Here is a 22904-nt window from a genome sequence, read left to right on the forward strand (position 1 = left end):
CACTTTCAGGGAAGGGTATGAATTTCTTTTTTTTTTTTAAACCAGTCTGTGCCAAAGGGAACATCTTCAATTGCTTCGTTTAAAGAGGATCTGTCACACCCCCGTGCTGTGGTGACAGGCTCCCTACACTTACCTGAGATGAGTCCGATGCCCATAGAGAATGAATGGTGAGTCCGACGCTCCATTCATTCTCTATGAACGTCGAACTCACCTCCGGAGCGCGCGCACGCCAGGCTTAGGGCGCTAAAATCTCCGTCACCGGATCGGGCTCTAGTGGGGGGTTGGAAGCCTGTCACCCCGACACAGGGGGGGGGGGGGAGGATGACAGGTTCCCTTTAACAAGACTTTGGGATTAAAAAATGTCACTTACCTGGAGGTGCTTTAAACCTTTGTGGTGCCATAGATCTACGTGTGGGAGTAACACTGCCACTTTTTTCTTGGCTTTTTCCAGCTGATAAGATGGTTGTGTTGACAACATTATTCTTCTAACAAAAAAAAAAAAATAAATATAGAACACTAAAAAATGCAGCTAACGAAACAAATACCCCCCCCCACACACACACACACACAACAGGTTTCCCATGTGCATGATTTTTGTTAAAACCTTTGAAACCCTTCTATGATTTAACGCCTGCTTGATGGCTTAAATTAGATGCAGAATGAGGCCATGCCCCTCAGTGTCTTGTGGCGACCGAGTGTTCACCCAGAGCAGCTGTAGATCTGCAAAAAGTTGATAATTCTTGCACAAACTATCTGGACTACACGAAATTGGTGACCTTTTGCAGATGTACATCAGTCACAGCTATTATAAATCCCCCCCCCCCGCCCCGATAATAGTGGGGTAACCACTTTAAATGATAAAACTGTACAGTACCTATTGAAAAAGCTCTCTAAATGCTCATATAGGCAATAATACAAACATGTTCCATACGTAAAACAACGTGCCTCTTAGGGCCTTTTAGGCTGTGTTGACCAGGACTGTGTAGTCGGAAAAAACGTACCGACTCCAGCTAACATTGATTTAGTTTCCTCCATCAATAATACAGCACTGGCCTTACTAGATAAGGGTGGTCGGGTGAAAGTTGGCAGTCATTATATGTCAATTTGTTTTTGAGCTGGAAGAGTCCCTTGTGTGAGGGGAGATCTGTGATGATCTCTTACTGGAAGCCTGTATATGAGCAGGATTGTAATATTAAGATATGCTGTGTAATATAGAGAAGTAGGAGGAGAAATAGTGTAACAGTAACCTCTGTCCTCAATGTGGCGCAAAAGAAGAGCCTGTGGAGCCTCATTTAAGAGTCTGGAAACACAGGACCAGCCAGAAACCGGCGAAGAAACCGGCGAAGGGGTGGCTCCTGTGAGGAAACCACTAAATAAGGCTCCACAGGCTCTTCTTTTGCATACTCATGTTTCCCAGGGCACGTCTTAGTGGTAAGCAGATCACAATGTACAAATATATGAATGGATAGTACAGAGATCTTTCTAATGATTTTTTTTTCACCTAGGCCTGTAACCATGACAAGAAGGCACCTAGAGGAAAGAAGGTTTCACCACCAGCACAGACAGGATCAGCACAGCGGTGAGTCAGTGTTGTAGCGGAGCTGATCCCCGCATGACACAGCAGAGCTGGGTCGGTGTTGTAGCGGAGCTGATGCACGCATGAGTCGGTGATGTAGCAGATGAGAGAGTCAGTGATGTAGCAGAAGAGAGAGTCGTTGATGTAGCAGAGGCAAGTCAAATTAACCCTTAAAGTGATGGTGACAAAGTCACTCTTAAAGTGTCAGTATCAACATTGCCACATTCGCTCATTAAAGGGACAGTACCAAAGTCACTTTCAAAGGGTGGGGTGGGGGTGGGGTACCAAAATCGATCTTAAAGGGACATTACATAACTCGCTCTTAAAAAGCACGGTACCAAAGTAGCTTTTAAAAAGACAGTACCAAAGTCACTCTTAAAGGAACAGTACTAAAGTCACTTTTAAAGGGACAGTATTAAAGTTGTTCTTAAAGGGTGGTGGCCAAAGTCACTCTTAACCCCTTAAGGACCGGGGCAATTTTGATTTTTGCGTTTTCGTTTTTTCCTCCTTGTGCATAAAAGGCCATAGCAGTTGCATTTTTTCACCTAGAAACCCACATGAGCCCTTATTTTTTGCGCCACTAATTGTACTTTGCAATGACAGGCTGAATTTTTGCATAAAGTACACTGCAAAAGCAGGAAAAAATTCAATGTGTGGTGAAATTGAAAAAAAAAAAACACATTTTGTGTTTTTAGTGGATATGTGTTTTTACGCCGTTCGCCCTGGGGTAAAACTGACTTGTTATATATGTTCCTCAAGTCGTTACGATTACAACGATATATAACATGTATAACTTTTCTTGTATCTGATGGCCTGTAAAAAATTAAAACCATTGTTTACAAATATACGTTCCTTAAAATCGCTCCATTCCCAGGGTTATAGCGCTTTTATCCTTTGGTCTATGGGGCTGTGTCAGGTGTCATTTTTTGCGCCATGACATGTTCTTTCTATCGGTACCTTGATTGCGCATATACGACTTTTTGATCGCTTTTTATTAACATTTTTCTGGATTTGATGCAACCAAAAATGCGCAATTTTGCACCTTGGGATTTTTTTGCCCTTACGCAGTTTACCGTACGAGATCAGGAATGTGATTTATAGTTCGGGCGATTACGCACGCGGCGATAGCACACATGTTTATTTATTTATTTACTTTTATTAATAACCTGGGAAAAGGGGGGTGATTCAGACTTTTATTAGGGGAGGGGGCTTTTTATTAATAATGACACTTTTTTTTTTACTTTTACACTTGTACTAGAAGCCCCCCTGGGGGACTTCTAGTATAAGTGCTTTGATCTCTCATAAAGATCTCTGCAGCATAGATATGCTGCAGAGATCCATGAGATAGGCACTCGTTTACTTCCGGCTGCTGCAGCCGGAAGTAAACGAGTGCCGAGCCGGGGACGGCGCCATCTTGGAGTGGTCCCCGGCCGGCTTCAGAAACGGAGATCGCTCCTCCGGGACAACGTCCCGGAGGAGCGATCTCCCCACTAGACACCAGGGATGACGCTGCAAACGGTAATCGGATGCAGCTGTCAACTTTGACAGCTGCATCCGATTACTGTATTAGCGGGCACGGCGATCGGACTGTGCCCGCTAATACCTGCAGTCCCGGGCTACAAGCGGCACCCGGGACCGCCGCGGTTCAGAGCGCGGCCCCGCTCTGAACGCCTTACCGACCGCAGGGCGTAAATATACGCCCGCAGTCGTTAAGGGGTTATAGGGACAGCACTAAAGTCGCTCTTCAAAGGGTGGTACCTATGTCGCTTTTAAAAGGACAGTACATAAGCTGGTCTTAAAGGAACCGTATATAGGTCACTCAAAGGGTTGGCACCAAAGCTTCTTCTCAAGGGACTGTATCAAAGTCACCCTTAAAGGAAGGGGAATTAAGGATTAAAGTTTTTCTTAAAAGGGAAATTGCTGTTAAAGGGGCGCTCTTTTAAAGCCTTATGTATTTCCCTGGAAATGCAAATCTAGTGTCCACCTGTTGTCTATTTCATTTGCACAACACCATTTGAAACTGATTGTCAATCAGTGTTGCTTCCTAGTGGACAGTTTGATCCCACAAAAGTTTGATGTACTTTGAGTTATATTGTGATGTTTAAGTGTTCCCCTTTTTTGAGCAATGTATAATATTACAAGTTATGGGCACAAAGATTTCATGTGATAGAACATTGATCCAAAGATTTATTTTGATTGCCATTTTAAAGTCTAAAAGGAATTAGCCCGCGTGATGGGGCAAATGGCAGTTTTTCTTTGCCTTCCTTTGGATCAACACAGTAGGAGTTCGGTAGGTTGAACTTGAAAGACTCTAGTTTTTTTTAACCCTATTAACTGTTATATCGTTGGCAGAAAAGCCTGACAGGTGACCCCATTTTTTTTTCATAAACTACAACCCCCCTAGAAATCATTTAGGAGTGTAATATTATTTAGATCTCACTGGTGTTTGAAGAAAATTTTTGCCATTAGGTGCTAAAAACTAAAATTTAAATTTTATTCTAGTAATATGCACATTTAACTCACATTACTCAATTTTACAAGGAACACAGGGACATATGCACCCAAAATTTGTTGCACAGTTTCACCTCAGTAAAGCAGTACTCAAGACGTGACCATAACTGCCTTTACTGTGCGAGATCAAGAATGTGATCATTTAATAGTTTGAGTGATTCTGCATGTGGTGATATCAAATATGTTTATTTTATTTTATTTACATTTATTTATAAGAGGAAGAGGGTGATTTAAACTTTTAATAAGAAAAGTTTACCTTTGTGATTTTAGGCTTCTCATACTGCATGTAACGAGATTTCACCACTTTTGCACCTGTCAAAAAAATGCTATTAGGTTATGAAACAATATATTACACAGTAAAATAAAAAAGTCAGCTGGCCATCAGTCACACTTAAAGTAGCAGTCCAGTTTTGTTTTTTGTTTTGTAATTTTTCCACCCGCTGCAGACTGGGACATATACTTGCTACACATTTGGAAAATAATAAAGTTTAACTTAAAGGGGTAGTGCGGTGGTAAACAATTATTTACAGAACAACACACATTACAAAGTTATACAACTTTGTAATGTATGTTATGTTCGTGAATCGCCCCCTTCCCAGTGTCCCACCACCCTTGCACATGTACCCGGGAGTGTGTGGTGCATTATACATACCTGATCCGTGTCGCGCCCGTCCGCCATCTTGTGCCAGGACGTCATCTTCGGACAGCCGGCCGAAAAGCTACGACTGTCCCTAGTGCCGGCCTGCCTCTGCAGCGTCACCAGATGCTCAGCCGCCAATGGCTGAGCACAGTTAGGCTCAGCCAACCGCGGCTGAGCACAGTTACGCTTAGCCAATCGCAGCTGAGCAGCTGATGACGCTGCAGAGGGCGACCGGCACTAGGGACAGTCGGAGCTGTTCGGCTGGCCGAAGATGACGTCATTGACAGAAGATCGGAGATGGGGGACGGCACGTGAGAGGTATGTATAATGCACCACACTTCCAAGTACACGGGCGGGGGGCGGGGAACACGGGAAAGGGGGTGATTCACAGACATAACATACATTACAAAGTTGTATAACTTTGTAATGTGTGTTATTCTGTGAATAATTTCTTAGCGCGGCACTACCCCTTTAACCGCTCTCCAGTGTCCTGCCTGTTCCTCCACACTTATCGCAGCTGCCGCTGGCAAGCCTGGAGCCATTTCTGAAGCGATGGCCCCCAATCACTGGCCGAGACAGGACAGCGCCACAACCAATGATTGGCTGAGTGGCTTGTCACTGCACAGACAGTTTCTGATGTGCCAGCGCAGCTGGGATAAGAAACCAGAAAGATAATATTAATTTTAATAATTTTCTATACATGATGCGTGGAAGGCGGCCAATAATTTTATTACATGTTGAAAGACAAAAATCAGCCAATGATCGGCTTTTAAGGAGGGGGCAAGTGTAAAATAAAAACAATGGGAGCAATTTTGCAATAGTTTTTCACATTTTGTTGTAAATAGCGCCGATACTGACGCGCTGTGCAGTCACTACCTACACTTGGGCGATACAAAACATGTGCTTTAATAAAACTGGAAAATTTGGATGCATGACATTGGCAATCCCATAGATTGGTGTTATGGTACAAGCTATACTTCTTCTGGCCCTATCATACCACCACCTTTACAATCCCTGGGAAGCTGCACACCCAGGCTCCTGCATAGGAGTCACACAGGCAGCAATCACAACACGTGAACTTCAAGCCCCGGGCACCAGTCTTACCCACCATGGTCCCAAGATGCACTGGGTGCTGATAGCCCAGTGACAGCCAATGTGGGAAGTCTCAGCCCCATGTCCACAAATGACCGCACACATTTCCTACTGGTAAGGTCCTTCTGCACAGTGAGCAGCCGCTCCCATTGGTTCTCGACTGGGTATGTGTGAAGGGTTAACTGCAGTTGTAGCAGGATTCCAGCTGTGTATTACAGCCAAGATCCTGCTGCTCTAGCGCCGTAGTGATAGATAGTGAATGATAGTGTGCAAAATTAAATTTAGTGTTTCCAAAATTACATCCTTCTGGTACGTCCCTTCAGAACGTGCACCAACCACTAGATGGCCCTGAACCGTAAGTTGCACACAGACGTGCCAGGATAAAACTGTTGACCATCACAGGATACACATGTAATACACCTGTAAACTTACATAGGAAAAGGAAACCACTGAGGGTTATCTTTGAGAAGGGCTTTTTCTCTGTGTTCCTGATCTAATGCAGTCAAAATGCAGTCTCTTCGGTGGAGCTGTCGTGGTGAAATGCAAATGTATCTAGACAAAAAAGCCTAGACTATTATTTCCCTTGCAGCGCACAAAGCGTACCACAAGGAGGCAGAAACACATCATCTACTGAAGGTCTAACATCCTGGTGTTTGTAATGTCCTTTTACAGAAATATTACCAACACAATTATAACCAAGGGTTTTCTTTGTCTATTGTATAACTGAACACTTCCTGATAAACAAGTAGCAAAAAGTACCTTATAAAGCTTTGTGTTCTCTTGATTTCTGACTGCACTTTGTAATTTTTTACCAAACATAACAGATTTGACTTAACCTTTGTGCACTTTTCATGCACAAGTTCCTAATGCAGTCGATGTCTGCTCGATATCACACTATCATTTATAGTAAGAAATGTAACAAAAGTCATCTTTACTTGTAAGATACTTTAAAAAGCACAATAAAATTATTTTCACATTAAAGCAACACTATGAGACCCGACTCCTAGGACATTGTTGTACACGGTTTCTAAAAAGGAAAACTTCAGAAATCTACCACAGCAAAAACCAGTGGCATGTGGAATTTCTTCAGTATTGTAATATGGTATATAAGCAGCTTTTTCAATTAAAGGGGTAGTGCGGCGCTCAGAAATTATTCACAGAATAACACACATTACAAAGTTATAGAACTTTGTATTGTATGTTATGTCTGTGAATCGCCCCGTTCCCCGTGTCCCACCACCCCCACCCGTGTACCCGGAAGTGTGGTGCATTATACATTACCTGATCCGTGTCGAGGGCTGTCCGCCATCTTGTGCCAAACGTCATCTTCGGACCCGTCCCCCCTCCGCCACGTCACAACTGTGCTCAGCCGCGATTGGCTGAGCACAGTTATGCTCAGCCAATCGCGGTTGAGCGGCTGATGACGCGGCCACGTTATCAGCTGCTCAGCCGCGCTTGGCTGAGCACAGTTATGCTCAGCCAATCGCGGCTGAGCATCGGATGACGCTGCAGAGGACGGCCGGCATTCGGGACAATCGGAGCTGTTCGCCGTCCACTAGAAGAAGACGTCACTCACTGAAGATCGGAGACGGGTGTCGGCACGTGACAGATATGTATAGCGCACCACACTTCTGGGTACACGGGTGGGGGTGGTGGGACACGGGGAAGGGGGCCATTCACAGACTTAACATACATTACAAAGTTGTATAACTTTGTAATGTGTGTTAGTCTGTGAATAATTTCTGAGCGCCGCACAACCCCTTTAAGTCCAGTGAAAATTTTTATTAAAGTATTGTATTGCCCTCCAAAAGTTATACAAATCACCAATATACATATTATGGGAAATGTTTATAAAGTGTTTTTTTCTCTGCACTTACTACGGCATCAAGGCTTCACTTCCTGGATAAAATGGTGATGTCCCAACCCGACTCCCAGAGCTGTGCGGGCTGTGGCTGCTGGAGAGGATGATGGCAGGGGGACACTGAGGGACACAGGGCACTGGAGGACACTGAGCATCTCTCTGCCATCATCCTCTCCAGCAGCCACAGCCCGCACAGCTCTGAGTTGGGCCGTGACATCACCATTTTATCCAGGAAGTGAAGCCTTGATGCAGTAGTAAGTGCAGGGGAAAAAAGGACTTTATAAGCATTTCCTGTAATAAGTGTATATTGGTGATTTGTATACATTTTTGGGGGCAACAAAAATTTTCGCCGGACTTTCAGCGTTAGTGCGGATATGCCAGTGGCACGGTCCTTTTTTTAAACCGCCGCATGGTTCCCGCGCACAGCGCTGGTCTTTTCGGGAGCACCAGCCCTCCACGGAACTAAATCCAAACTAAATGGATAAACAGAGTTAGACAGGCTATAGATAGAAGTGACATATCAGGAATCACATCATCCACATAGAGATAAGACCCACTAGAAATCAGATATGTCCAGCTGCATGCAGTCCTGAGCGCCGTATTAATTAGGCGGGATGCAACAGGTAACATCAGCACTACTGTGCATCGGAAGCCTACAGCGACCAATTCCCTACTGGCATGGCAAAGCAGCCACCCAAGATCTCTTCTGACGGGCATACCCAAAGGCCAATTTTTGCGCATGAGGCACAACTGCTCTACAGAACATGAGTTTAAAGTACAATCTGATGACCTTAGGAGACGTTTCCGTGCTCGTGGGTACCCCGATAGGGTGTTGAGACCTGCATTTAGGGAAGCTAAAAATAGAGATAGAGCCGGACTATTGACACCGCGACCTAGACACGTTGGTGACAACGTAACCCGTATTATAGGCACATATGATTCAGGAGCCACACAGGTGAGACAGATACTGCAAAAACACTGGGATATATTGAGGCTCGACCTGGACCTCAGGGACAAAATAGGGACAACCCCCCAAGTAACATACAGGAGGGGACGGAGCCTGAGGGACCGTTTGGTCAAGAGTCACTTTACACCCCCCAGTATAGGAGAGACATGGCTAACCCGTCAAAAACCAGGGTGCTATCGATGCAGTGGATGTATTGCATGCCAACATGTGGAACGCACACGAGTGTTTAAGAGTAATATCACAGGACAGGAGTATGAAATTAGAAATTTCATTAACTGTAGATCTCGTGGGGTGATTTATAAAGCCACATGCGAGTGTGGTATGGAATACATCGGTAAAACGATGAGAGAATTTCATAGAAGGATAGGGGAACATCTTAGGGTTGTGATCAACAAGACAGACAAACCCATAGCCCGTCATATTAATGTATGTCACATGGGCAGGATGACAGGACTGTCTTTTGTGGGCCTGGAATTGGTGCGGCCCCCAGTGAGAGATGGGGAATGGGATAAGCTGATCCTTAAAAAGGAATGTGAATGGATCTTCAGGATGAAGACCACAGCTCCTATGGGGCTTAATGAACAATTAAATTTTGCTTGTTTTTTGTGAACTGTCCACAAACCCCCCCCCCCCCCCGTGTAAACCTTGAGTTTGGGTTAAGATCATGATCCAGACAGATGCAGACGTCTGTAGCCACTGCTCCAAGACACACACTCAGCGTGCACACTTGCACGGAGTGTATCACGGCCTTTGCTTGCCACTGCAGCAGCCGGTGAGTGTACCCCGTTTTAGACATGGTGTCGCCAGTTTGTTCATGTCGCCAGTTTGTTTTATTCCAACAGTTAAGCCCCAACTATAACTATTCCCTGTATTGTACCTTGCCTCCTTGAGAAATCCGGCTATCTGGAAGAAACGCGTCGGAGGGTAAGGGACCAGCGTTACTGCTTTTAGGGCATAACAGGGTGTTGATTCACCAAGGGGTAGACCAGGGTAGGGGTCGCCCTTTTAAGGGCGAGTGCCCAGCTCCCCCCTGTGCGAGTAGGGGTAGTTTATTCATACCACTCGGTTAGGGCATAATAGGGTTAGAAGGTCCCTGTCCCGAGTGTATCCTTCTACCCTGGTGTTATCATTAACCTATGACCATAACTGAAGCAGTACACCGAGATAATAGTTTATGGCTCTAGGTATATACCATTAAGAACAGTGACTGCAGATTTACACTTTTGCGTGTTTCGTGTTGTATATTGGTCCGTTTACGTGGGGTATAATTTTTACTTGTATTTATTAAACGTTAGGTTTTATATATTGTTTGTGCACCCCCTCCTGTGAATTCTATGATATAATTGATGGGGTGCAGCTTAACACACTCCCCGAGTGGATATGTGTACTGTGTTTGCACTCGGGTATATAACAGGCTTTGACAAACAAGGCAGGAGTGATGCTGCATAGGCTGGGAGAACACGTGCCGGATGATGGGAGTAGGAGTATGAGAGAAAATAGCGTTGCTGGGTGGATTAGCTTGAGAATAATACTTGCTGTGAATACTTGAAACGATGATGAGAGATAACGGAATGACACCCAGATGAGAGAAGGAACTCCGGACACTTGAGCAGGCAGACACAGCTGAAGACTTGAAATACAGCAGAGCACCTGATCCACACTTCTAGTGGTGAAGTGGGACCTGCGACATGTCCAACTCCTCTGAGGCAGGAGAGAGACGACACACACCCTCTTGCTTGGAAGCAGGGGGAAGACTCACTTGTTAGGAGGAAGTGGGAGGTCACATGGTTGCCCCTGGCCAGAGCTAGTCGGCCATTGGAGGAACCATGGTTACAGGGCACTGGCATGGTCACGTGATCAGCAGCCTTGCATACCACTGTACAATGTAATAATACACAGGAATATATAAGAATATGCATGAGAATACACATAACCAGAGAATAACAGGGGAATACTAGCAGCAGTTGCAGTGCAAACACTTACCAGAACAGGCATTGACATAGCAATAGAAATGAGCATAATAGGAGTAGTAGTCTGCATGTTCTGGGACACTGCATGTAGGGAGCAAGAGCCTGGACATCCCCCTCCTTACAGTCTGTTTGATCCTCCCAGGTACACAAAGGATTAAGCAGAGAGACAGGAGTAAGTGTCCTCAGCGTGACAGGGAGGGAGAAGGAGACAGACATCCCAACAGCAGCACACACTAACAGATAGTAATCCTGCATCTGTACTACTGCTGCTGCTGGGATGTCGTATGTACGTACTGTACAGTCACTGTTACCTGTGCCCCTTGCCTGTTTCTGAAAGTCTGCAGCTGCTGAACAGTGTCAGATGTCAGTTATCCCTGCAGATAGCAGCTGTGCAGAGCAGTCCCAGCGGGAAGGAGTGACGTAACAGCTGCCCCGAGGCATCATATGCTGGATTCAAGGTACAATGCTCTGTGAGAGGCCATCGCGAATCCATCACATCCTGAGGTCATCGTATGTCGGGGGATTACTGAATGTTCTTTTTTTTTGTAGTTATGCTAAAAAAACAAAGCTGAACTTACTAGAAATCCAGGTCTAGTCTCCTGAAGACAGCTTTTTAGACTTGTGCTGATTAAGAAAAAAAAGACTAAACCCAGGAATTCCAGCCCGTACAGAGAGTCACAGCTCAATGTGTCCATCAGTCACATGACTGCCTTCTCTCTGTGAGCGCTCAGATGGCCTGGGATACATAGGACTTACAGTTTTCTGACTCTTTGAGAAAAAAAGTGTCAGAAAACAGGAAGTGCTGCGTTTTCCATGAGAACAACAAAAAAAAAAATAATGAATGTAAATTGCAAACTTGCTTTATATCACATCTACTGTTGATTTACATTTTGAAAATTATAACAGTGACACTTTTTTTTCCTTTCTTTTTATTGATTTACACTTTATTACAAGTTCACTTATAAAAACAAAAGAAATAAGAATACACTTTCCACCAATAGTATAATACCCTCTCACACATTATTTACATATATGAGTATTTTGCCCAACGTACCCTCCCACCCCTAACGGCCTCACCACCAATCTTCTATCTACCCCTACTCTTCAGCACTTACCCCACTATAAAAAAAGGGAATATAGAGCCTACAACAAACAAAACCACAAAGAAAAAAACAAAAAACAAGAAAAACCTCACAAAACTTACTTATGTATATGCGGCTACCCCCAGACTGCCTCCTCCACCCTATATTCTGAACATCATCTTTCACTGCTCATCCACACCGACCTGGTGCCTGCCCTAAGCTGCCACCCTATCAATATATCTCCTCTGCCTCTCCCTTAGTAGGTCTATAACCCACTCTTAGGTTGGCGAACAGAGCAAAACATCATAACAATCATATCAGAGTAGTAATACAACCACTATGACACTCCCTTCTTTCCGTTTTCTTATTCCTTCCTTTCTTATTCTTACTCCTTTCCCTTTACTTTAAGCGGAGAGGGAGGGAGGAACACAGGGACCGCACTACCAGCCCCCCCATCCACTCAACCCCCTCCACCCACTGACAGATAATTAGCTAAACTTACTTTTCAAGTCTCAGCACATATATTATTTAGAGGAAGTGCGGGACAAGGTTCGCCAGTAAGGGGTAGGGACCAAAGGCAAGGGGAAAATAACCCGGGCCCAGCCAAAGAACCGCTGGCCGAAAGCATTAATATCCAGAAAAAAAGAAAAAAACAAACAAAACAGTGACACTTAAAACATAACCCACTTACAAGTATACTAGAAAAAAAAATAGCAGGTTAGGTAAATCTTGTAGGTTTAAATCTTCTTCTGTTTTCAACTCAAAGTAAAACATTAAGAAATACACTGACCTTTGATTTTTTTCATAGCCGCATCACCACTACTACCCCCTGAGCTGTTTTGTGACCCATTTTCCAATGAATTTGGCCTGCAATACAATTACAAAAAAATACATTCATATTTATTCTAACTAAAAAAAAGTTAACAAAAACAGGCTAAGAACAGGCATAAAAGGTGCATTAGTCCTGTGCAAAGAGGTTATAAAAACATGCAAGCTATATAAAACTGTCTGTTGAAATCTTTCAAGAAAAATTAATTGTATCGACCCACTCAATTTGTATTGCCATTATTATGCAAGCTAATAAACATACAAAACTTTCTAACTTTCTGTTATGTTCCCATTAGTGATGTTACGATACCAGAATTTTGAGTTCAATACCAACTTCTTTTTTTCAATGCTCGATGCCAATTCGATACTTCCTAAATCATATTTAAAAACAAAACAAAAAACACTAGAATAGAAATGACCCCCCCCCCGACTGTTAGGTCAGTACGAACCAGTTTATGTTCCTTTCATCTTATTACTTTACAAATAAAATCCTCATTATTTAAAATAAATGTACCATGTTTTTATGTGGTACTGAATTTGGTGGTTTCTGCGCTTGCTCTGTTTACCCCGCGTGATCAGGAAGGTGACAGGTAGTATGGACAATAACACTTCAGTTATCAGGGTATGATAGGGACTGTAGTCATGTAACACACACCAGGTATCAAGGAGATGATGGGGGTTGTAGTCATGCAACACACACCAGCTATCAGGGAGATGATGGGGGTTGTAGTCATGTAACACACCAGCTGAGGGATGATGGGGACTGTAGTCATGTAAAACACACACCAGCTATCAGGGGGATGATGGGGACTGTAGTCATGTAACACACATCAGCAATCAAGGGGGATGATGGGGTAGTAGTCATGTAACACACACCAGCTATCAGGGGGATGGTGGTGGTTGTAGTCATGTAACACACCAGCAATCGGCGGGATGATGGTGTTGTAGTAGTCATGTAACACACCAGCAATCAGGGGGATAATGGGCACTGTAGTCATGTAACACACACCAGCTATCAGAGGGATGATGGGGGTAGTAGTCATGCAACACACTTCAGCTATGAGGGGATGATGGGGGTAGTAGTCATGTAACACACTTCAGCTATGAGGGGGGTGATGGAGATTGTAGGTTCACTACTTCTTCCAGCAGGGTGACCTGGATCTGGGCAGCTACAGCCCCCCTCCCCTTCCCAGTGAGAGCCAGGCCGACTGTTCTCCCCCCCCCCCCACACACACACATACATACATAGACACACTTCTCCTCCGGTCTCCCCCCCTCCAGCCTTGTTCTCTCATCTCCTCTTCTGGACCGCAGCGCCTTTCTCTTCCCTCTGCAGCCGCCGACCCTGCTCTGACCTTTTTAAGTCCCTGAGCTATGCAAGGCTATATATTATTGCTATAGCACTGCATAGCATCAGTAAAATCAAGGCTGTGCTAGTAGAATCTGGCTGAGGGGGGGGGGGGGCGATCAGACACTTCACAGCCACCTCAAGGGATAAATGACTTCAGCCAGCGGAATCGTGGGCTGCAGCCGGGGTCTGCTACACACAGTAGCCGACCCTGCTGCATATGGAGGGGGCTAGGAGAGGGTTAAATGCCGCTGTCAGTGTGACAGCGGCATCTGTACAGTTACATAGCCGGCACAAGTGATCGCTGTGTGCTGGCTAGTTGAAGTTGGCGCCGCTGAAACAGAGAGAGGGAGGGAGGGCTGAGGAGAAAGACAGTACAGGGGACACGCAGAAGACATGACAGGCACTTGGCTCGCTGCCCTCCATGTCTCCTGCTGTATACTTTATGATAAGCCGATATAAAGTATTGAATACCAGGAAATCCTGGTATCGAACCGAAAATATGCCCCGAAAATTGATAGTAGAATTGATTTTTCGGTGCATCGTGCATCTCTAGTTCCCATATGCCATATGGCTGGAGATGCTGAGAATGAAGGTAATTCTCTTCTTATCTTCATCCTCAGCATTGCTTTTGTAAATCTGAAAGGGGTATTCCCCCCTAAATCATTTTTGCTTTAATAGATTGCCCACCCATAGCCTTCCATCTTTCCAATATACATTTATTATGGATTCTGCACAGTTTTACTGTTTTCTGGGTACACTCACTCCCTCTGGTCGCATAAAATCATCAAAACTCAGTCCAGTCCGACACTACTCCCTGCTCCTTGTCCCAACCCTCTGTGTCAGGGATCACGTGTCCTCCATCTCTTCAATGGGCAGGGTTAGCGATTATAACCCTACCCACTGAAGAGAGGGATGACAGTCTCATAAGTTATGCTACTCTGCCGGAACAAACACAGGGTGGGTGTTTGCCTGCACAAACACCCGCTCCGTCCCAAAGCACCTCCCCAGCCTTATAACGCTTTTATTTGTTGGTCCATGAGGCTGTGTGAGGTCTAATTTGTGCCATGATTTGTAATTTCTATTGGTACCTTGCTTGCGTATATGCAATTTTTTGATCACTTTTTATTACATTTTTTCTGAATCTGATGTGACCAAAAATACACAATTTTTGGCGCTTACGCTGTTTACCGTGCAAGATCAAGAATGTGATAGTTTAATAGTTTAAGCGATTACACACAAGGCGATACCAAATAGTTTCATGTTTTTTTTTTTTTTTATTTATAAAATGGGAAAAGGGGGGCGATTCAAACTTTTAATATGAGAATAAGAAGAAAGGGACGGGAGGGAGAAGGGCACTTCCTTGTGCAGTATAATTGGTGTAGATCTACGGAGAATGCTCCACCAAAAAAAAAAAAATTGCTTGAGAAAGGCCCCCATGTAATAGGAGGCCGAAACGCAATGCACCCTGTATATATTTTTTATGATATGGACAATAAATTATACTATTAAGTAAAGTGGCGAATGATGCGATACTTGTATACTAGCAAGGTTATGCACGTCACCCTGCATCCATCTACTCATCACCTGCGCCCCCCCTTCCTTGGAGAATTGCATTATCCTCAGGTCTAGTAAGAGTTCTTCGTTCTTCAAACTTTTAAATATGGGAAGGGGCTTTATATTATTAACCTCTAAAGGACAGGGCCACTTTTCGTTTTTGCGTTTTCGTTTTTTCCTTCTTGTGTTTAAAAGGCCATAGCACTTGCATTTTTCTACCTAGAAACCCAAATGAGCCCTTATTTTTTGCGTCACTAATTGTACTTTGCAATGACAGGCTGAATTTTTGCATAAAGTACACTGCGAAACCAGGAAAAAATTCAAAGTGTGGTAAAATTGAACAAAAAAACACATTTCTTTTAGTTGGGGGGGTATTTGTTTGTACACCATTCGCCCTGGGGTAAAACTGACTTGTTATGCATGTTCCTCAAGTTGTTACGATTACAACAATATATTACATATATAACTTTTCTTTTATCTGATGGCTTGTAAAAAATTCAAACCATTGTTAACAAATATAGTTTCCTTAAAATTGCTCTATTCCCAGGCTTATAGAGCTTTTATCCTTTGCTCTATGGGGCTGTGTGAGGTGTCAGTTTTTGCGCCATGATGTTTACTTTCTATCGGTACCTTGATTGCGCATATGCGACTTTTTGATCACTTTTTATTACATTTTTTCTAGATTTGATGCGACCAAAAATGTGCAATTTTGCACTTTGGGATGTTTTTGCGCTTACGCCATTTACCGTGCAAGATCAGGAATGTGATTAATTAATAGTTCGGGCAAACTAAAATGTTTTATTTATTTTTATTTAAAACATGGGAAAAGGGGGGTTATTCTGACTTTTATTAGGGGAGGGGGCTTTTTACTAATAACAACAGTCCTGGGGGACTTCTAGTATAAGTATACTGATCTCTCATTTAGATCTTTGCTGTATACTTATACAGCAAAGATCAATGAGATCGGCACTCGGATGCTTTCGGCTGCTGCAGCCGAAAGCATCCGAGTGCCGAGTCGGGATCAGCGCCATTTTGGAGACGACACCCGGCCGGTAAAGATGTGTGGATCGCTTCTCCGGGACAACATCCTGGAGGAGCGATCCACCGCACTAGACACCAGGGAAGTGCAGCATCCGGTAATCTGATGCAGCTGTCATCTTTGACAGCTGCATCTGATTACTGTAATAGCCGCGGCCCCGGGCTACACGCGGCACCGCGGCGGTTCAGAGCGGGGTCGCTGCGCGGCCCCGCTCTGAACACCTCTTAAGGACGCATGACGTACCGGTACGTCATGCGTCCTTAACAGGTTAAGAGACTTTTTTTTATGTAAATACATTAACTTTTAGCCCCACTAGGGGACAACATTGTGAACTTAGAGTGACTGTACCACCAGGCCCAGGCTAAAGCACTGGGGTTGTGCTGACCCACCCTTAGTGGGAGTACCCCCCCCCCATGATAGGGTTCCATTGATTCTAATGGAGTCACGTCATGGAGGGGCTGGGGTTTCTTCCTACTGGGGGTGGGTCGGCCCGCCTCCAGTGCTTCAGCCTGGGCCTGGTGGTACTGTCACTTTAACTGTATATTTATACTACATGGAATCCATTTTTCTGCAGATCAATTCTAAGGGCTGCTGAAGCCCATAGTAATTGATCTGCAAGCCGGGATCAGCGCACTGAGTCCCACCAGAGAGGTAATGGTGATCGGGCTTCCCCAATCGCATCAGGGGAAGCCTGATCACTGCCACTGAACTACAAATGATGTTTTTTAACGGCATTTAAATGCAGCTGTCAATTTTGACAGCCGCATTTAAATGTCTAATAAGCCACGGACCCAGGTTACTCATAGCAGCTGGGAGTGGCAGGATACAGAGCGAGTTTGCGGCACAACCCCTCTCTGAATCCTGGTAGCGGACACCTGCCGTACTGGTACGGCATGTGTCCTTAAGGGGTTAAACATACATAAAACGTGTTCAACTATGTTTTCATTTATGCTAAAAAAACAACAACAACTTTTTATGACAATAAAATAATAATAAAAAAAAAAAAAAAGAGGATCCAAACTGCTGCACACAATTGCATCAGGTTTTCCACAGAAACGGATATGTTAAAGTGACTGTACCACCAGGCCCAGACTGAAGCACTGGAGGCGGGCCGACCCACCCTTAGTGGGAAGAAACTCCAGCCCCTCCATGACGTGACTCCAATAAAATCAATGGAACCCTATCATAGAGGAGCAAGGGTTTCCTCCCACTAAGGGTGGGTCGGCCCGCCTCCAGTGCTTTAGCCTTGGCCTGATGGTACAGTCACTTTAAACGGACTGCAAAAACGTAGTGTGGCTCTACCGTGAGACACCACAAAAGTGTTAAATAGGCAATAACGTTATTTCCTAAGACAGACATGGCAAGAGAGCAAATAGTGACTCCATAATTCTGTGAGTTACGAGAGACTCAGACTGGAGTCTTTCTCTTTTATATCTGGCCCAGACCATTATGGCGACTTCTCTTGCTGAGAGTTTGCTACTAACACGTCTGTGGCCCCTCACTTCTGTAGCATCCCCAAACTCACACAATTTACCTGACCGCTAAATAAATTCATGCCCCCTTATTACATTTAGGGTAGCTTCACACGTACCGAGTCGGCTAGGTCCTGGCAGATCACTTTCACTACATACACACAGCGGTCTGAACGACCGCTGCGTGTATGTAATTCTGCCGGCCACTTAACCCCTTCAGCTGCCGCCCGGCTCCCGCTCCATATACATTACCTATCCTCGCTGCACGGGGGCCCGGCGTAATGCTCTCCCACCCGGCCAATCAGTGGCTGCGGCAGGGCAACACACTGATTGGCCGGGCGGGAGAGCAGTACGCCGGGACCCGTGCAGCGAGGAGAAGTAATGTATACAGAGCCAGAGCCGGAGTCGGGCGGCAGCTGAGGGGGCTCATTGCCCGTTAGCCAGAATCCTACTCCACACTGACGAGGGGCAACTACCCCGAAACGATCGTCTGTGGATGGATGCCTGCCTGCCTTGATAAACCCTTGTCATGTCGCAATACTCGCCACAGAGTTAGACTTTGACGTAAAAGGGGCCACCCTGGTATTTCCCTATTTATGTTCCAATACTCGCAACCGAGTGGGACTTAAGGGACTACATATCATGGTGGTTTGGTGATCTCCTCACTGGGAGGCACACCTTAGCAATAGGCTTTTCTCTCCTGGAGGGATATCTGGCTATTCCCGTGTTTTGAGACTCGTAACTGAGGCTCCACAGACCCTTCTTTTGCATATTTAAATTTGTAGGGGGCAATGCATCAGTGGAGACTCTTCAGTGAGTACTCCATCTGATTTTTTGTCGCTGGTCTCCCTGAGCTTAGCGATTGCTGTGTTTTGTGGGTTTAAGCGGCCAGCAGAATACATACACGCAGCGGTCATTCAGACCGCTGTGTGTATGTAGTGAAAGTGATCTGCCAGGCCCTAGCCGACTCGCAGCGTTATTAACGCTGCGAGTCGGTACGTGTGAAGCTACCCTTAACGAGGTTATCCAGGGTCAAAAAAACATGGCCACTTTCCTTCCAGAAACAACAGGACTCTTCAGTTTCGGTGGGGTTTCGCAACTCATTTCTATTGAAGTGAATATATCTGAATTGCAAACCACACCTGAACTAGAGACAAGAGTCATGCTGTTTCTGGAAGTAAGCGGCCATGTTTTTTTAATCTTGGATATCTCCTTCAACCTAATACACCCCGCCCTCCCCAAAAGGAGATACCCTGGTCACAGCAGCTCCTCAGCTACACACACACATAACCTCCTTCTTACACGCACCAAGCCCTGAAATTAATAGAGCTTCAACATAAATAATAACACTCACCCAGATTCTGCCATTTCTTTGACTCTCCCGCCAAATAGTCAAACTGAGCTCAGTGCGCATGCGTGGTCTTGTCAAAGAGATGCGTTATTCAGAGACTATCTACATTTGTTTTCTTTTTTCTCGGAGGACCGTTGGTCTTGCCTGTGTTCTCTATGGTAAGAGCGGCGCTCGTCGCGTTTTCTCTATGACCATGGAGGAGTGGAGGCTTGGGACGTCTGTGTGGGCAGGGCTGGAGTAAAGTTACAGCCGTGACGTCACGGGGAGGAAGTACTGCAAGGAGGGAGAGGGAGAGCAGAGAGTGAGCGGAGCTTCCTTCTGCAGAAAGACTAGAAGAAAGAAAAGTTTTGTGAAGAAAAGTCTCTGAAAGCGGCCGCGGGACGGAAAAGTTCCAGAAAAGCAGTCGTGGAGGAGGAGAAGGAATGTAGGAAGAAGAGACTGTGTAGGTGAGAGGGACTCCCTAGACACTGGCACACGCTCAATGGGAGGCAGTGAAAGTGTCCAGGCTCTGCTGTTAACCCTCTAAGGTGTGACTGGCACCTCTCCTAGTACATGGCCCCTGGGAGAGCGAGCTCCGGCAGGAGTGTGAGGTGAGTGCCGCCTGGCATGGCTCGCTCCATTGTGGAGCCCTGGCGTCCTAGAGCTGGCTCCCATCTGCTGGCTAGGGGTAATGGGCAGCAGCAGCATCCACTGCATGAGGCCAGATGGGTCGGAGCTATAGGGAGGCGCACCTACTAACACTGGGCTCATTGCTGTCAACTTCCTGTGCTACAGGGGCTGGCCCCATGCCATAGGTATATAGAAGCCCCACCTTGGCAGCTGATATATTGGCAGTCCCATACTTTATATGAGTGCTGTGGTGGTGGTAGCCTGCAGGGCTATGAGGAGTTGCCGGCCATTTCCCTCAGTCATTTGTCTGTCATCAGGCTCCAGACTACACACTGACGTCATCTATTGGTGGTCTAGATGTCAGACTGCGCCTGCTTTGTATCACTAGAATGCCCTCCACAACCGATGGAACCCCAAGAGGGTCCAGATTCCATACAGTCATGTGTTGGATGGCTTCATTGGGGGCCTGCTCCAGTACATTAATCAATGAGGGGGATCCTCTAAGGGCCGTATTCCACCAAACGATTATTGTTTGCATAATCGTTAACGCTTAACGATCTCAAACGACCGCTATTGCGAAAGACCTGAAAATGTTCACTCATTTCCATGGAACGATAATCGTTACTTATGATCGAAATTGCGATAGTTTTTCCTCGCTATTTCTTCGCTATTGCGTTCGTATCTATTGCGAACGACCGAACGATGTCTTATTCAATGCGAACATTTTGCGAACGAGCAACGATAAAAATAGGTCCAGGTCTTATAAAGTGATCAACGATTTCTCGTTCGGTCGTTAATTGTTAACTGCATTTCAACCGAACGATTATCGTTTAGATTCGAACGATTTAACGATAATCTGAATGATAATCGTCCAGTGGAATAGGGCCCTTAGGCTTTGAGAGCTGGGCATATCACTGGGCATCATGCAATGGCTTGTGGTAAGGAACCGAACGCAAGAACTAGGGGACACATCCTGAGGTTAGTTGGGGGGGGAGATCAGGAGCAATGTGAGACAATATTATTTTACTGAAAGAGTAGTAGATGCTTGGAAGAAATTTCCAGCTGATGTGGTAGGTAAATCTACAGTAACTAAATGTAAACATGCCTGGGATAAACATATATCTATCCTAAGAAAATAAGGTAATGCTGTACTGAAATACAAAACTGTTTGCCAAAACCTACAGTTGGGCTGAAAACCTAGAATAAGGCTAGAATCATGTGTGTATGCTGTCCATCCCAAGTACCTATCAGTATCCCATGAGAAGCAGATGCCAGATGTGTTGCCATCTTATTCTTAGACAGAGGGATGCCGAAAGATACTTGTGACAGACAGCATAAACATGGTGTGAACCTAGCCTAAAGTGCTAAGCTTTCCATTATGGTTTTTCTCAGTAAGTTCTGCTTCTGATTTTGGATAAAAATACTGTGTTTGAAGTGAGCATGTTTAAATAGCCAAAACCCCATGGTGACCCACAAATAGTGTCGATTTTCACCTAAAAAACAAACAAGATTTTTGCCTGGATGCACATTTTTAGTTCAGTTTCTTGAGCCAGACCAGAGTGGATCACGTAGGAACTATACATATAAGTCCTTACTTTATATTTACAGTTACTTTTTGCACCAGTTTTGTTAAAATTAAATGTTTTACATCTTTCTGCTATACTTTCTGGGGGACATTTTTTTAAGACCGACGTGCGAGTACACTGATCTTAAATTAGGCCCCGTCCTCCATTACCACACCAGAGTCACTAAGAGGCACATGTATCTTAGTGAATTTGGCGGGACCTACACAGGAATTGTCTGAAAATGTACACCTGTTTCTGGAGCAGGTGTAAATTTTTGCCTGGTTTACACTTATTTCCAGGTGTAAATGTTAAAAAATGACTGCCTCCTTTGTTAATACAGCCGCAGTTATGGCACGTGACCAGTGGCTCTATTAATTCTTATGGAGCCCCCGGAAAGAGCCAAATGCTGTGCTTGGCTATTCCCGGTGGCTCCACAGGAACCCCTTAATGACAGATGACGTATATTTGGATCTGTTGGGTCCTGAGCGCTCCTGCGTCCCCAATCCTGCGCCATAGTGCGGATGAGCGCCACAACTTTGGGCACTGGCTTTAGGCCATCAGCGTGCCTACGTGCCACTCCTCCGCCCTACAGTGCATGCGCGATTCTAGATGCAGGAGCATGCAGGACCCGACAGATCCAGGGTGCATGCGCAAACTGGCAAGTCGGTGCGCGGCCCCTGCCAGCAACGTCACCATGAAGCAGGAGGCTTGGCCGCAATCAAGCAGGGAGGACCAGGCAGAAAACAGGGAGGAGGATGTGGTGGTGAGGCGTGCCAAAGTTTGGCACAAATACCTCACCACTTCTCCTCTTCGACACTTGGATGCAAAGTTACGGGCAAGAATGTGAAAAATCTACTGCACCGATGGCTACAAGAAAGGTACCACACACAATAAGGGACATGCACCTTCACTACAATGTCAGCACCTCAGGACCAGCCTAGGTGCTGGCAAATTCCCTTTAACTCAAGGCTAACTCCGATAGCTGGTGGTGCCTGGGCCAAGATATAGCACATAAAAAGAAATTCCCGGCATTCGCCAATTCTTCTGCAAGGTGATTTATTTACAAGTGTAAATACAGACAGACATCAAGGACGCGTTTCGGCGTATAGCCTTGTTGAGAAAGGCTATACGCCGAAACGCGTCCTTGATATCTGTCTGTATTTACACTTGTAAATAAATCACCTTGCAGAAGAATTGGCGAGTGCCGGGAATTTCTTTTTATGTTTTAAACGTTAAGAAACTTTGTAATTTGCTCTTTGTGCTGTGCATTACTGTGCATTTTTAGCTATGTCTACTTGATGGACATTCTAAACTGTCATGTTTACAGCTGATTGTCTGAGTTCCCGACCACCTCTCTGTATTATCAGCAATGGCCAGGCTGGTGACTCTCTCCTTCAGGGCTCTGCTTTGAAAGTAGTGGTGGTTTGGGGTCTTAG

At 45.2% G+C, this 22904-nt stretch overlaps 2 protein-coding genes across 10 annotated transcripts in view; one reads left to right on the top strand and one right to left on the bottom strand.

Annotated features, from left to right (window-relative positions):
* Positions 1-19938, bottom strand: part of HAUS8 (HAUS augmin like complex subunit 8) — a 38833-nt gene extending 18895 nt beyond the window's left edge. Inside the window, exons 1-4 of the mRNA XM_069962293.1 lie at positions 19298-19938; positions 12490-12566; positions 4344-4399; positions 371-485 (exon numbers count right to left, since the gene is read on the bottom strand). Coding sequence (XP_069818394.1) covers positions 371-485; positions 4344-4399; positions 12490-12566; positions 19298-19311 — 262 coding nt within the window. The 5' untranslated portion in view covers positions 19312-19938. The remainder of the gene's footprint in view (positions 1-370; positions 486-4343; positions 4400-12489; positions 12567-19297) is intronic.
* The window catches only part of MYO9B (myosin IXB), a 165447-nt gene continuing 162009 nt past the window's right edge, over positions 19467-22904 (top strand). For 3 of the 9 annotated variants that reach the window (XM_069962289.1, XM_069962287.1, XM_069962292.1), the window contains exon 1: positions 19470-19884. The gene's annotated coding sequence lies outside the window, so the exon portion shown is untranslated. Of the gene's footprint in view, positions 19885-22904 lie in introns of all 9 variants that reach the window. The other 6 variants (XM_069962283.1, XM_069962286.1, XM_069962291.1 and 3 more) reach the window with 5 other exon arrangements.

Source organism: Dendropsophus ebraccatus, chromosome 3 (genome assembly GCF_027789765.1).
Source record: "Dendropsophus ebraccatus isolate aDenEbr1 chromosome 3, aDenEbr1.pat, whole genome shotgun sequence".
NCBI lineage: Eukaryota > Metazoa > Chordata > Amphibia > Anura > Hylidae > Dendropsophus > Dendropsophus ebraccatus.